The sequence below is a fragment of the Gekko japonicus genome, unplaced genomic scaffold (genome assembly GCF_001447785.1).
Source record: "Gekko japonicus isolate JY-2015 unplaced genomic scaffold, Gekko_japonicus_V1.1 scaffold219, whole genome shotgun sequence".
Classification (NCBI taxonomy): Eukaryota; Metazoa; Chordata; class Lepidosauria; order Squamata; family Gekkonidae; genus Gekko; species Gekko japonicus.
This window is the reverse complement of record NW_015165241.1, coordinates 906,945-923,536: the sequence shown is the minus strand read 5'-3', so window position 1 is coordinate 923,536 and position 16,592 is coordinate 906,945. Positions and strand designations below refer to the sequence as shown.

Sequence of the window (16,592 nt, the reverse complement as noted above, 5' to 3'; positions counted from 1 at the left end):
TTTTTAAATATGGTAATAGAGTAATAAGAAAATATACTGATCTCTTTGTATGTTTTATGTATGTAAGTGGTTGTTTGTTTATATGTTGTATGTATGTATGTATGTGTATAATATGAAAAATAATAAAAGTGTACCTAAGGGTACTTTAAAAAAAGAAAGAAAGAAACTACAGGCCAGTCAGTCTGACCTCTATCCCAGGGAAGATACTGGAGCAGATTTTAAAGGGATCGATCTGTGAGCATCTTAAGGACAGCTTGATGATCTTGGGAAGTCAGCATGGATTTGTTCCCAACAGGTCCTGCCAAACCAACCTCGTTTCCTTCTTTGATCAAGTGTCGAGCTTCCTGGATCAAGGGAATGCTGTTGATGTTGTTTACCTGGATTTCAGTAAAGTTGTCAGACTCCTGGTTGAGTTACTCTCAACAACACTCTCTTCAGCAAAGATTTGTTTATTGAGAAAAGTAAGCAAGTTCCAAGTTAAAGCATCTTTGTGTTAGAACTAGCAATTTTGGCGAGTACCCAGTTAATATAGGCAATTCGAAAGGACCGTTCCCCAATAGCAGGTCACACACACACGTCACATTCATCGCACCTAACCATTACATCTACCCCCCATGGGAATGCAGTATCCCACTATCTATAAGCAATCAGGCTCCAAAAAGTCTCCAAGCATCCCCCTCGTGGGGAGATGGAGGTGACATCCTTGGGAAAGTTACGCTGCTAAGAGCAAATGGTTCACACATACATCTATCACTCCCCTCCCTTCCCCCTTTTGTTATGGCAAACAGAGCTGGGTGTGAGGTTTGATGAAAGCTTTTGACAGGGTTACCCATGGTGTTCTGATGGGTAAACTAAAGGACTGGGGACTAGACTGGATGGGGGATACACTTTGAAGGGCTGTCACTTAGAGGAGGGCAGGGAGCTGTTCTTGTTGGCAGCAGAGGATAGGACTTGCAATAATGAGTTTAAATTAATGGTGGCAAGGTACTGGCTGGATATTAGGAAAAACCTTTTTACAGTAAGAGTTGTGCAACAGTGGAATCAGCTGCCTCGGGAGGTGGTCCCCCTCACTGGCAGTCTTTAAGCAGTGTCTGGACAAACACTTGTCAGGGATACTGTAGGATGATCCTGCATTGAGCAGGGGGTTGGACTAGTTGGTTGTCGGGCCCCTTCAAACTCTATGATTCTATGATAATGTCTCCCTTTGGCTGTGGGTTTCCAGGTTACTCACCCAGGCACCATTCTCAGGTCCATTCAGCAGAGAAGATGGGTCAAAACATCAACCGTTTATTTACAAGGAGACAACTACAACACGCAACAACTTCAGCTGGCATACAAACAGTGGAAACTGAAACGACTTGAGCTCCACTCCATTGAAATACATTGTAGCACAGACAAAGTTGAAATGAAAATGTGGAATGGATTTTCCATTAAGGTCTCTGGGTCCAGATAGACTACTCTGGGACTGGAATGACAGCCCCCAGAATTGAATGATGGTCCCTGGGAGTAGCAGAAGTGTTCTGGGAATGGAATGAAGGCCCCCAGAGTAGAATTCCATTCCCAGAGTAGAATTCCATCCCCAGAACTCTGCTGTTAATCCCAGGGGCTGTCGTTCCACTCTGCGCACTGTCATTCCAGTCTCAGAACACAGATTCTATTGCTAGGGACTGTCATTACACTCTGGGGGCTGTCATTCCAGTCCCAGATCACTGTTTCTATTGCTAGAAACAGTCCCAGAGTAGTCAATCTGGGTCCAGAGACCTTAATGGAAAATCCATTCTGCATTTTCTTTGCAACATTGCAAGCCCAGAAGAACTTCCCACCCAAGCAGGCAAAGACAAGCCAAGAGAGCTGGAAACTTCGACAGCCTGGAACTTCGAAGTGTGAGGACAGGTATAGGGGGGGAGAGCCATGGGCCAGATTAAAGCCCTGGGTGGGCCAGTTCCAGCCCACAGGACATAAATTTGACTCCCCTGATTAAGACATTTACAAGTCAAAACCAGCAAACTGAATTGTACTCAGGTACAAACTGGAAACCAGTGTAGATCTTGCAAAACAGGAGTCATAGGTCCACTGCAAGTTGTTTTTGCCACAACATTTTGTACCAGATGACGTTTCTGGAGGTTTTCAAAGACAATTCCACATAGAGCACATTACGATAGTGTAACTCATACATGGCAAGAGAGTTCCCATTTACTTACTTATACTGGGAGACCTCTAGGTAATTGTGGCCCTTGCTCGTGGATACTTACTAGATTGGTGGGCAGAAACTGGGGCCAAAGGGGAGGGGGGTGATCATCCTAGGGAGAAAAATTAAAAAGAAAAATATGGCCTCATTTACTTATGAGAAGTTCTGATCATAGAATTCTTGGCAACTCCTAGAGCTACCTGGAACTGACCCATGTCATAGAATCATAGAGTTGGAAGGGACCTCCAGGGTCCTCCAGACAGCTCTAAGAATTCTCAGGAACTCTATAATCAGAACTTTCTGTAAGTAGATAACGCCTTATTTTTCTCCAGGATGCTGCCCCACCCCCCAAACACTTTTGCAGGTTTCCAGGCACTGCCTGGCAACCTTGCAAAGCATATACAACCATGCCATGGTAATTTTTTTCCAAGGATGGGTGTAGCAAAACCTCTGATCCAGGCCTTTCTCTTCTTATTTTATACCATTTTACTAATAACAAGTCCCTCAGGCTGGAGAGTTGTGAACTACCTCACCAACTATATCCTCTTTTTATTTTGCTACAACAGGTCAACTGTCAATTTATGTGTGTGGGGCAAAGTGGATGTATTTTATTGAGTATCTTCTTTGACATACACAGGATTCCTTAATCTTGTACCAGAAAGTACATCTGTTACAAAAATCAAGACCCCCTTTCTCTGGAACTTACAGAGTATATAGAGGGTGATATGGGTTAAGGATAAAACAGGGGTTGCACTTACCTGTAACCTTTGTTCATTGAGTGGGCTTCTGTGCAGGCACACATGGGACTGTAATATTGCAAGCCAGCCACTGGAAGGAACTAGTGAGCTCATAAGATAGTAATTTCTTTTCAAGAGTGCTTGGTTCCTATGCCGGGTAGCAACTTCCCGCCCCAAAATCACATAACCTGGGAGGAGCCAGCACTCTTCCCTCATTTTCCATTGCCACTATTTAGGAGTATGAGACTCCCACAGCAGGGAAGGAGGGATGTATGCCTGCACAGAAGCCCACTCAATGAACAAAGGTTACAGGTAAGTGCAACCCCTGTTTTCATCAGCGTAGCTTCTGTGCAGTCCCTCATGGGAGAATAGCAAGTTCACTTACTTCGGAGGAGGGAGTGGGAGATCTCAACAAAAAATTGATTGTAGTACTGCTTTTCCCAAAGCCGTCTATCTCCAAGCATCTACATAATGGCATAATGTCACACAAACATCGAAGGAGTCAACCAGGTTGCGACTCGGCAGATATCTTGAAGCGGTATGCCAGACCGGAAAGCTGCCGAAGAGGCCTGCACATGTGTGGAGTGTGCAGACAAAATAGGGGAACACTGAGATCCCACAGCCTCATATGCCAATTTTATGGCCATGCAAATCCATCTAGAAATAATTTGTGCTGAAGCCGCTCAACCTTTCTTGTTACCACCAAAACAGACAAAGACGTACCTTCACAGAAATGCCGTGTTCTGTCTAAATAAAATAGCAAAGCTCTCCTAACATCTAGGGTGTGTAGCGTTCATTTCACTAGGGTTGTGGGGGAAGGAAAAAACACCGGTAAGGTGATGTCCTGAGACAAGTGGAACCTAGTCACCACTTTGGGGAGGAAATCGATGCAGGACTATAGGAGTACCCTATCCTTGTGAATATGTAGGAAAAGGGGCTCTGTTGAGAGAGCAGTCAGTTCCCCCACTCGCCTGGCAGAGGTAATGGCCACGAGGAATGCAACCTTATATGAAAGAAGGAACAACTCACACATGGTCATTAGTTCAACAGGTTTATGAATAAGTTTAGCTAACACCAGAGATAAACTCCATTGGGGAATGGGAACTTTGGAGGGTGGGTATAAATTATTTAAACCTCATAAAAATAGTTTAGCATTGGCTGAGGTGAACACTGATTTGCCACTGAGCGGAACATGTAAGGCAGCCAAATACACTTTAATGGAGGTATTAGCTAAACCTTCAGTCTCTAGATAAAGGAGAAATTCCAACATGTAGGACAGGTCACAAATGATAGGGTCCAAACCTTTATTCCCCATCCACGAGACAAACCTAGAAAATTTCCCGGTATAAGACCACCTGGTGGACGGTTGTCTAGATGCCTGCAATATCTTACATACTAAGGAATGGGAAGAGGGGGTGGCTGAATGAGCCATGCTGTCAGCTTGAGGGAACATAGGTTGAGGTGTTGCTCTTGTTGACCCACAAGCACGTCCAAGACTAGTGGGAACCTGTGAAACTTGCCGTTGGCCAATGCCCACAGCATGGGGAACCATGGACACCATGGCCAAAATGGGGTCACAACAATGGCTGCAGTGCGGTTGAGGTATACCTTGGCTACGACTCTGTTCAGCAATGCTAGCGGAGGGAAGGCATAAAACAGGTAACCATTCCACTGAAGCTGGAATGCATCGTCCAGGGATCCTGCACCTGTGGCAGCCCGGGAACAAAAAAGTGGGCATTTTATGCTGGGGGGGGTGAAGAGATCTATTTGAGGTCTGCCCTACTCCTGAAACAGTGGTTCTAGGTATGTGTGTGATAGAGACCACTCTTGAATTAGGGGGAACACCCTGCTGAGCCTGTCTGCCTCGGTATTCAAGTGGCCAGCGATATGAATGGCTGTGAGGTGTGTTCCCGTTTGTATGGCTTGGTTCCAGAGAAAGGTCGCTTCCCTGGTGAGAGCTAACAAGGCAGAGTCCCCCTGTTTGTTTACACAGTATTGCACTGTGGTGTTGTCTGTGTGAAGAAAAACAGAACAACCTCGAAGCAGATCTGCAAAAGAAGAAAAGGCTCTCCTTACTGCCCTAAGCGCTAACAAGTTAATATGTAGGGTTTCAGTGGATGTCCAATGACTCTGTGCTACGTGACCCACACAGTGAGCCCCCCAACCTGTGAAAGATGTTTCTGTGAACAAATCAACCTCATGAAGGCAGAAACCAAAGGGGACCCCCGCTAGATGATGAGGTAATTGAGTCCACCAAAGTAAGTCCCGCAATATAGATCACGGAACGATAAGATGACGGCAAGGGTTATCTGTGTGGGCATGGAAGTTCTTAAGGAACCAATTTTGGAGCGGGCGCCTGCGTAATCTGGTATATGGCATCGCAGCCATGATGGCGGACAAGTGTCCCAGGAGACACTGGATAAATTTGTCAGGTAAGAATGCTTTGCCCAAAGATGCGTCAAGGGTGGCGCCAATGAAAATGCAGTGGGATGGTTGTAGCTTGGATTTTGCAAGGTTTAGCAATAGTCCAAGGGACTGTAGCATTCTAAGGGTCAGAGCAAGGTCCGTGGATAGTTTCTCCACAGAATCCGCCACCAGGAGCCAATAATCAAGGTACGGATAAATCATACACCCTTGGAGACGGAGGTGACCCACCACCACCGAAAGGCATTTTGAGAACACCCTGGGAGCCAAGGGAGTACTAAGTACTGGAGTATTAATCCAGCATGGGTAAACCACAAATAATGTCTACAGTCTCTGTGAATGGAGATATGAAAATAAACATCAGTTAAATCAATGCTGGCGAACCAGCAACCCTTATGTAGCAAGAGGATCACTTCTTGTATAAAGAGCATACAGAGCCTGGGCTTTGAAAGTTATCTGTTAAGCTGGTGTAGGTCCAGAATGGGGCGCTGCCCCCCATCCTTCTTATCGATGAGGAAGAAGGGGGAATAGAACCCCACTTCGCTGGGGTTGCATACCTCAACTACCGCACCCTTATCTATTAACAATTATGTTGCTGCTGAGAGAGAGTGCAGCCTGCTAGCAGACTGAGGAAGGACATGGAGACACTTAGGGTAAGATGTGAACTCCAAGAAATAACCTTATTTTATTACAGACAAAACCCACGTATCATTAGTGATGCGTAACCAAGCACCAAAAAACATGGACAAACAGTCCCCAAAGAGAGACCTCCATACTAGTCATTGGGCGTCACCACTCTGGTTAGGCACATCTCAAGATGATCTATTACTCTGCCCTGATCTGGTTCTGGAGCACCTAGTTTGAAATGGTGGTTGAAAATTGGGTCTAGTCACGGCCTGGTATGGCTGTGACTGGAACCTAGATTCTGAATACCTGAAAGGTCTGTTAAAGGAGGACTTGTGAAATGGGCGGAACCAATATCTGGGTTTTGGTTGATTAGTGGAAGAGGTGGTTATCCCAAAATATTGGAGAAAAGAAGTTCCATCAAAAGAAGAAATAATCTACAAATTATTAGAAACAGCAGAGATGGATAAATTAACTTTACAATTACAAGATAAAAAAAATCTTTGAAAAAACATGGTTAAGATTTTATAAATGGATTGAGGTCTATCTACAAAGATACACAATATAACTATATACTACATTTACCAAAATATTTTTTGGCGTATATACTATTAAGTGTGTTTAGGTGCAAATAGGAAGGATATTATCTATGTAAAACAAAAATAGCTATAATGAGTACATGCTTTTTGTTTGGTGTTTGTTTTGTATGTTGTTTGCTTGTTTCTTTGTAGAAAATCAATAAAAATCAAAGAAGAAGAAGTTATCCCAAAGGATTTAGCCTGTAACTTGTATTTACGTATGCATTCCAACACCTCATTGGTTTAGTCACTAAACAATTCTTTCCCCTCAAAGGGGAGGTCTTCCAACTTAGCAGTGGTATCTGGGGGTAAGGCAGAAGAACATAGCCAAGAGTGACGTCAAAGTACTAATGCCGACCCCATGGGTCTGCCATGGCAATCAGCCTCATGGCGGGCCGCAGTCGCTTGCTGTTTCCCTAAACGCGTTCCCTCTTATTGTTGAAGCCTTGACCAACACTTGTTTTTCTTGGGGCAAGGCCTCTATATAGGGTAGTCGCTTCCCCCAAAGCAACTGATTGTACAAGCCCATTACTGCACATAAATTCACCACCCGGAGGCCCATGGCCCCCGAAGAGTAAATCTTGCACCCTAAGGTTCCTTGTCGTTAGGAGAGGTATGGGACCCATACCGACTATGAGCCGATCTAACCTCTGAGATAAAGGAATTCGATTTGGGGTGTTGAAATAAAAAAGAACAGTCAGAGTCTATAACTCTATAAAGGCCCTCCAGGCATCTGGCAGATGGCGCTGTAGATGATGGATATGTCCAAGCGACCAATACAACCTCTTGTAGACCTTGCAGTAGTGGTAGAGCCACAGGTTCTGAGTCTGGCGTAAAAAGAGCCTGCATTAGGGGATCTTTTGTTTTCGGTTCTGAATCGGTATGTTTCAAGTCCAGGGCGAGGTTGACTGCTTTCCTCCGATAGCATCCTCAGAAGATGGAACCAAAGTGAGGTTGGAACCGATGTCCGAAGCAGCTTTGTCTTCTGAAATTGACAAAGGTTGGTTGTAAGGGTGGTCATCCAGAGCCTCTCGTCAAGAGAAGCGGGACTGCGGAGTAAGCAAATGAGATGATCGAGAGTAAACCTGGCGGGAATGCCAAGACTCTGAAGGATGCCGGCAGGCGCAGGGGTACCGTGGGGGAGGCATGTATAGGGCATCGAACATTGAGCTCACACCCCCAGGATTGCTTCTGGGTACGGCACAGCGACGGGCGGCACGAGGCTCGCTCCGAGCAGCCTGATTCCCAAACGCTCTTTATGGAGCCCCCCGGTTGCTGGGTAGGCTCTGCCAGGTCTCCCAGAGAGAGAGAGCTGGTGGCAGGGGGCTCTGTTACAGCCCCTCCTGCATCTGGCAATTGTGGTGGGATGTCCGTTTCTGCCCCGAAGCAGGAGCGTTTTTGTGGAGCAGAACATGGATTCCACATTCTGCCTTAGCTGTGACCATCCACTTTTTAACTATGATTGGATTTAATTTCCACAACAATAACACAGAGGAACAAGCCTGAAAAACGAACTGTGAGTACATTTATCTTCTAATTCGGAAATAGAGAAGAGTGGAGGTAATATCACCTCTAGGCGATTTGCTCAGAAAGAAGAGGATTAGCAACCAGAAGAGGATTGGGAGCTGTTTGTATGTTTCTGGAGTGCTTGCAACTTTGGAGAGTTTTTCTTGTTTTTTCTTTTTATGGCAAGAACCTACTATAGACTTGAGTGAATTAAACTGAATTGAGCTGCGTTTTTCCCATTTAAATGGCACTGGTAACACAAGAGGAGGAGGAGGAGGAACTGGATGAGAATATGCTTGTGGGAGATTTATCTGTGGAACAGTTCCTAAGGGTTTTAAGGGAGCAAATTCAGAAGGGTTTTGAAAAAGCTTGTGTAAATTTATAAAAAACACCACATAACCCACAAGTGGAAACAAAGAAAGAAGATGAAAACGAAGAAAGCTCTGAGTTCCAACTTATGCTAAACAAAGAAGAAGTCCATGTTAACTTAATGGAAATGACAGAGAAAGAGGAAAATTTGGAACAGGGTTCACAGAGGGACATAGAGACTATAGAATGTTATCAAACAGAAGAGCATTTAGAATTTGAACTTATTCCAACCAAAATAAAAGGAAAGAAATCAGCAAATTCCCCCCATTTAAAACCAGAGGCTCCAAAAAAGAAGGTGCATGGATTTTGTTTTACAGGACAAAGGAATCCGAAAAGAGAGAGAAAAAAAACATCATGTTGGGAAACTGAAAATGGACAATAAAACTTTGGAATTGGTATGGCTGAAAGTTAGAAGAATGAGGCCAGGAAAAACTTTTTACGCATTCAAAGAAAGGAGACATGTAGACATGTTACTCCAAAAAAGTAGACTACAGATTCATAGAAGAAAGATTAAACTATATGAACTATGTATAATGTTTGTCTTTTGTTGATATATGTCTAGCTGGGAAAACTTGACCTGAAACCGCTTGTTATAATGGAATAGTGAATAGATAGAGTAATATGAATAATTTTCCAAAAAAAAAAAAGCCACGTAATGTGAAACTTGTATTGTTAAATCATAAAATTGGTGTTGTTAAATCTTTAAAAAATAGTATTAACAGAAGAGTGTACTCAAAGGTGAAGTACTTTAAATACCGTGGTATAGGAGTTAGTAGGTGTAATTGAGAAAGAACTATTTGATTGTATTTTCTCTTTTTTGGCTCAACTGTGTTACGATACAAAATTTAAATTTAATTTCATGTATGTGTTGTTGAGTATGTCAGTGTGTATATGTATGTCTTAATTTGTTTGAAAATCTAATAAATATACTGGGGGGGGGGGAAGGGGACTGAACACCGGTTCCAGGCTGGAAGGATGTACCAGCAACACATCCAAAGATGGGGATCAGAGCCAGTGGGAAGACCTCGTCGAATACAGGGAGCCATTGTCGAAAATCATCGGTACCAACGGGGATCGGTACCAGGGAGACATCAATGTGGAATGGTGCCAAGGTGGGGAATGGCCCCTCGATGCCAGATGACTGTTGGTACCAACCAGTTTTCAGCACAGAGGCAAGGGTGAATGACGGCACTGAGCCAACGTCAAGCCTGATGTCCACTCCTCGTTCCACGGTGTTGGCGATGGCGGCTAACGCCATTCATAAGCACACTTCTTTTTTGCCTTTTTTTGGGGGGGAGGGTGGTTCAGACCCAGCTGAGGTGGCCTGGGCCAGCGCAGGAGTCAGGGCGGAACTCACCGAAGGTGGTCTGGAGCTTCCCTCCTCTGCAGCGTCCCGATTAGCCGGAGGTTCTGGCGCTGCCAAAGCCTTTCCCCACAGAGCGGCCTTCAAATGTGCTGCTCTGCCCTCACGGGCCCGAGGTGTTAAAGCCTTACAGGCCTTACATGTAGCTGTATTGTGGGTTTCTCCAAGGCATAAAAGGCAAGACGAGTACTCATCTGATTGAGCCATCTTCGCCCCACAGGTATGGCATTTTTTGAACAAGGCCACTTTCTGTTTCTCTGAGGCCATCATTTTACCTCAGAAGTAGTCAGCTCACTGAAATACATCCTCTTTCAGTGGCAGCAAAAAGAGAACTGAGGGAAGAGTGCTGGCTCCTCCCAGATCATGTGATTTTGGGGCAGGAAGTTGGTACCCTGGGTAGGAGCCAAGCACTCTTGGGAAGAAATTACTATCTTATGAGCTCACTAGTTCCTCCCGGTGGCTGGCCTGCAGTATCGCAGTCCCATATGGGTCTGCACAGAAGCTATGCTGATGAACATTGGAGACACATAGAACAAAAACCTGTTTATTTAGTTGTAGGCAGGGCTATTTTTGGGCAGAAACGCACAGGAATGGAGTTCCGGCTAGCTCCTGAGTTGGCCACGCCCAGAAGGAATTCATTAGCATAATAGGCCACACCTAACAGCAGAAACTCATTAGGATTGGCTACATTAGGGGTGTGTGGTCTAACATGCAAAGAAGTTCCTGCTACAAAAAAAGCCCAGGGTTTTGACAACAAACAAGGTAAACAGAATAAGAAGCAAAAGGTGAGTGTGGTAACATGGGGGTGTGGTCTAATATACTAATGAGCTGTGATGTCAGGGGTGTGGCTTAATATGCTAATGAATTTCTGCTGTTGGGTGTGGCCTAATATGCTAATGAGTTCCTGCTGGGCTTTTTCTACAAAAAAGCCCTGGTTGGCCTTCCTACTTAGGGTCTGATAGATTACACCATTACCAGAGCTGGGAGGTGCGTTGTATTGCTGGGCTTTTTCTACAAAAAAGCCCTGGTTGGCCTTCCTACTTAGGGTCTGATAGATTACACCATTACCAGAGCTGGGAGGTGCGTTGTACTTGATCATTGCAATGTTTATTCTTCTAGTGTTTCAGACAATAACTAGACAGCTTTAACAATCCAAAAAATGCCTAAAATCATACACTACAGTCCCTACTGGAACCTATGCCTAGTTGGGATTCCTCCTATCCCTTCTCCCTCCAAATTTCATTTCCCCTTTTTGTCCACTAGTTTTTAATTGTTAAACTCATCAGAGTTCCCCCCCTTCAGCATTCAATTCAGTCTTTCAAATCCAGCTTGTCCATGCTGAACAGAGATAAATGGGGTAGAATCTTCTCCTGTCCACCACCATAGAGTATAACTGTCATACCAAATGATTTAAGGTTGCTTCAAACCATGGAAACCATCTTCACATCTAAAGATAAGACTGGCTCAAAAAGTATCCTCAAAACTGTGGACTTTTTCTCTAATGGGAGTACAATCCATCTAGAAGAAGCCAAGGACCATCTGACAGGTCTCTGTCTAATAAAGTTTTTCAGTCAGAAAGACTGATGAGGTTTCTGTGCCAAATCCAAATGTGAAAGCTGGAATGAAATGGGTCCAGATGAATAACATCATCTGAAAAAGGGCTTGGAGCTGGCCTGCCAAGGACACACTGAAGCTCTTTGCCAGGTAGGGAGTGATTTCAAGAACAACATCATTATTAAATCATTGACTCCTCCAAGGCAGGGGAAGTTAATTTCCAACATCTCTGTGCTACCCAAAGTGACCCTTCTGCCTTCCTTTCACCAAAGCACTGCCTTGTCTATGTTGAGAGTAGAGATATGAAACCCAGCAATAACCAGTGACCATAATAATGAAAGAGACTTTGGCTTATCTAGTAGACCATCTTTCTGTAATGCTCAGGTCAGTTTACATCCAACAACCACCACAAGCATTGTAATCCAACAACCCAGAATTAAAACCAGTAACAACTTTGCCTCAAAACAATTACTGAATAACTACAGATCAAATATCTGCAGCAAATATTTACAGACAATCAAAATCCAATCATACCTACAGACTGTACTCTGCAAATCCAATCTTGAATGATCCCAAATATATTCTAAACAGAAATGCACCTGATCCTATTCTAAATGGAAGGAGGGAGTAAGCCTTCCCAATGTTCCTCTGGTCAACTATTCCAAAAAGAGAAAAGCCCTTTCATTACCACAGACTGCACCCAATGAGAGAAAGGGGTATCTGACCTGCTGATCCAACTTCAATGAATGTGGGGCCGGCATGTAGAGAGTTGAACCTTCACGTATGTGGGTCCCAAGCTATGCAGGCTTTAAAAGTAAGGACCAGCATCTTGGAAGCATATTGGTGACCAGTATAGCTGGTAAAGAATTGAGTAAATCTGCTTTTGTGAGGATAAGTAAGCAACATGTAACACAAACGTGACAGTGAGTATGCATGTGTGCATGTGTAGGCCATTCAAGCTTTCTGAGGGGCCAAAATGTTGGTAATTAGTATCAATTCTGCAGAACAATGCACAAGGAGTTAAAGAAACACACTGCTTTTTCTGATGCAAGTAATAAATGTGATTTTAATTGTCCTGAGCAGAATACATTTCAAGTAAGTGTCCCAGATGCAGAAACTGGTTACCAAAAGGTGATTATGGATCCAGATAAGCAAACAAAAAGCAATGCATGGACTTCTTGCACAGGATGTTGTGCATGACACTTTAAACGGAATAAATATTAATAATAGCATGGTACCATGTAAAATAGCAACAACACATAAAAACATTTCCCTAAAGACTAAGAATGGGTAGATACGTGCCTATGTTTAAAAGGGAAAACAAAAACAAAACAACGTGTCTTACTTCAGAAGAGAAAGGTTTTTAATTTCAAGCCATGAACAGTTAAGGCAGCTCTTATTAAATGGGTAACAACCCATAATACTATCAGAGCCCAGCACATGAAACAACATGCACAACAAGTATTTGGCAAGCCAATTGCAGTGTATCTGCCTTTGCAGGAAAATGTCCTAAACAAGTGAAGTTAATTTTCATCATGGCTGAAATATTTATTGAAATAATAGAGAAGGATTTGAATATCCTTAATATTTTGGATTTCAGAAGAAAGTCTATCAATGAAATAATGTAATCTGATGTTGATACTTACCTTGAGGGTTTACGGCGTGACTGCACAATTTTGGGTGATTTTGAGGACACCTTTAAATAAAGTGACAAAGAAAGGAAAAAGCACATTACTAATATGTGACTTCATTATAAAGTGACACAATCAGCAGCAACTCCATAAACTGAACTAATTGTCTCCTACTGCCCATATCCTGGTAACCTATAGCAGTGGTATTCATCCTTTCTCTCAAGTGAGCTTTTTGACCAGTGGGTTGAAGACCACCACCTGAGAGCCGAGGAACTTTGGAGGTACTCACTTCTCAACAAATACTGAACAGCTATTAAGTCCTGGGAGATGATCTCATTGATACTCCCTGTTTAGAAGAAGAGGAGGAGGAGATTGGATTTATACCCCGCCCTTCACTTGGAGTCTCAGAGCGGCTTACAAAATCCTTTCCCTTCCCCTCCCCACAACAGACACCCCGTGAGGTAGGTGGGGCTGAGAGAGCTCTGACAGAAACTGCTCCTTTCAACAACATCTCTGACAGAACTATGGCTTGCCCAAGGTCATCCAGCAGCTGCGCGTGGAGGGGTGGGGAATCAAACCTGGTTCTCCCAGATTAGGGTGCTTTTAGTGTACATGCAGGCTGCATTTAGATGTCTTGACTCACATGCAATGTCTTGTTCTTCATCCTCCCCTCTTGCAAGGAGAATTGTTGTTAAAAATTAACTCCAGTTATCTGCGATGTACAAATGCAAGTGCACAGATTAACCAGTATCAGATGTACCTCCACTAACTAGTATTATAGACTTGGATTCACAGTTAAAGGGAGGGAGGCAATTAATTCCAATTAAGGCATACATACACTTGCACTTGTGTATCATGAATAATCAGAGTTAGTTTTAAATGCAATTCCCCACCTCTCAGAAAGGAGCAGAGGGGAGTGAGGAGATGTGCAAGAAAGCCCAGCAATAAGCCATGTAAATTTTACTTAACCCAAGTTAATTAAGCCATTTGAATGCAGTCATAAGTAACAGCACCGTTACGTTTTCTAGACTATCTGCAAAATTGTGACCACCCTCATATTCTAAGTATATTGTTAGAATGTACTGTTAAAGAACTTATTCTGAGTTGCAATAGGGGTTGTTTGTCATTATCTACTGGCACCCATTCCATGGGCCCACTGAAAGGTTTTTGGCCTCCAGTTTTGAGCTTGTACAGAGCTTAACTCTTTACAAGCTGACAGGATCAATAAATAATACTTTCCTCCATTCTTCATTTGTAAACCAGGAGGAGGGAACCCATGTGGATATAAAGTAAATCCAGAAGTTCAAATGATCATCTATTAATTATTGCTGGGATTCCAGAGGGCCTCTGGAAAAGGACCTTAGGGATTCTCCAGAAATAAGCTAACAAATCATTAAACACTAAGCAGAACTGTAGAAATAGGTGTTTTATATCCAATTTAATTGGCAGAAGAGGAATTTCCTAATGGACAGGTGTTTCTGTTCTAGGAAATATCAGTCAACTTTTTAATTAGGATGGTACTTTTCACCACCATTCACCACCTAATGAGCTGTCATAGTAATATAAATATTGAACTATAGGAATTATAAGCTATCTAAATATATGCACCTTTTAGCAGCTTATTATTTTAAGGCAAAAACGGATTGTTTGTTTGCTTACACAGAGAAATAGTTATACACTTAATGAACTGAGCTGGCAAGAGATGCCCAGTGAAAAAGAATTTAATAATTGGTCAAAAAGCCTAATTGGGGTGAAAGAGAGGATAATTGTAAATACCCTCTTCTGACGGTTAGAAAAAGTAAAATACAAACTTTATATTTTGTTTGTGGCTAAGAATGAAAGCTTATGGTATAAAATATTTCTGAATGTTTATTAAAAAAAGAGAAAACTAGTTAAATTCTTAATTCTCTACTAAGGAACTGTGCTTAAGATTGGCAAACTGCTAACAAGCAGAGGTTCGGATATGGCTAAAGACAGTTCAAAAAGCTAATGAAGTAGGAGCTATTAATCATGCACACCTGTCATTAATTAGAGGCCAATTAAGAATGCAGAACTTATGTTATACAAGAAGGACCCTACTGGCCAAACTAAAAACAGCATATTTAACAAAACCAGAAGCTTTAATTTAGATTTAATACTTTATAAACATCAGCAAAACTCTTCTGATGGGTTAAAATGAAAAAAAATAGACGGATTTAAGGGATCTATGAAAGCTTTATGCCATAGGCTAATTTGAAATATTAAAAGAATACATGTAAAGGGTTTAATTCTTTAGAATGTCACTGTAATGATATGTTTCCAATTCTTTACATTTTGTATACCCTTAGTGAAAATAAGCTTATAGAAATGCTTTAAAAGTGCTTTTATACACATATGCATGTAATAATGTAGATCAGGGGTCATTTGGGGGGGATGCGGGGGGACGCCATCCCCCGGGTGAGGTGCGGGAGGGCGGGGCCTGGAGCTCCCTGCTGGTGCCTGCTGGAGGTCGCCGCCGGCTGTGGGGAGGACACACTTCCGGTGATGTCAGGGGGTGTGGCATATGCTAATGAGTTATGCTAATGAGTCCCCCTAGCTCTTTTTCTACGAAATGACCCCTGATGTAGATAAACTATTCTTGTAATGGGAACAGCTAGATTTTGTATTGAGAATGAATTCAGCCTAAAAGTTCACTCAAAGGTGGAGCAAGTCTGGCAGAATAGCCAGTAAGAATCATTAATCATTTTTAACAAGATGAACACCTGCACTGTAAGGCTGAAATGCAGCCAGGTAGCCTCTTGTTTGTCAAACGCTTGATAAATGACCGTTGAGACAAAGAAACTTAAACTGAGCATGTGCAAATAATGTCAACAATGATGTAAAGTTGGGAGGAGCAAGAAAAGCATATAAGCCAGATCCCTGCTGTTACTCACTGGACATCTGAGCTGAATGTTTAGCTGTAAGATGTCCCTTATTCAAATAAAACTTTTATCTACCCTTTACTGCCTGGATAGTCTCTCTCACTGTGTGGTGTACTGGCTAGCCACACAAGTCAAAGAACCTTAGCACCCTCAGGGCGTTGCCTTCACTATTTTAAATAAAGAATTGTTTCTTTTAAAAGAACACATCATTGTTTCATTACATATGAAACTTCCTAGCACTACATTTTTGGTGTTCCTTCTTGTTTTGAAATCTTGATCACATGGTCCTCACAGAGGGAGAGCAGTGGGACTACTTTAGCTTCTGCAGAAATTTCATTTTAATGTATGTGGATGAATACAAACAGAAGCAAAAGTCCCACACATTATGCACATGACAAGTGGATTTAATGTTGGTTGCACATTTTATTGAAATATAAGGGTTGAGACCCAGAGAGAGCTCTGAGCAGGAGCAGGAGACAGAGGGGTGAGTGGTTTTTTACTTGCTTTCAGCTGAGAGGATTCAGCTGAGGATATTGGTGGGAGAACTGGTCTGGGAGTGTGGGGAAGCGCTTGGAGTTGTTGCAGATTCCTGGCTGATTGAGAGAGGGAGAGGAAAGGGCATTGTTTGACTGTGATTGACTGCAATCAAGTATTTAAGAAAGCACCTTGACAGAGGCACGAGCCGAAGGGCGAGCTAAAGGGCTCTTTGCCCGTGGCT

General features: G+C 42.9%; 1 protein-coding gene across 1 annotated transcript in view; it reads right to left on the bottom strand.

The window, feature by feature from the left end:
- The window catches only part of TNS1 (tensin 1), a 432,414-nt gene that overhangs the window by 203,082 nt on the left and 212,740 nt on the right, over nucleotides 1-16,592 (bottom strand). Inside the window, exon 6 of the mRNA XM_015410026.1 lies at nucleotides 12,990-13,039. Coding sequence (XP_015265512.1) covers nucleotides 12,990-13,039 — 50 coding nt within the window. The remainder of the gene's footprint in view (nucleotides 1-12,989; nucleotides 13,040-16,592) is intronic.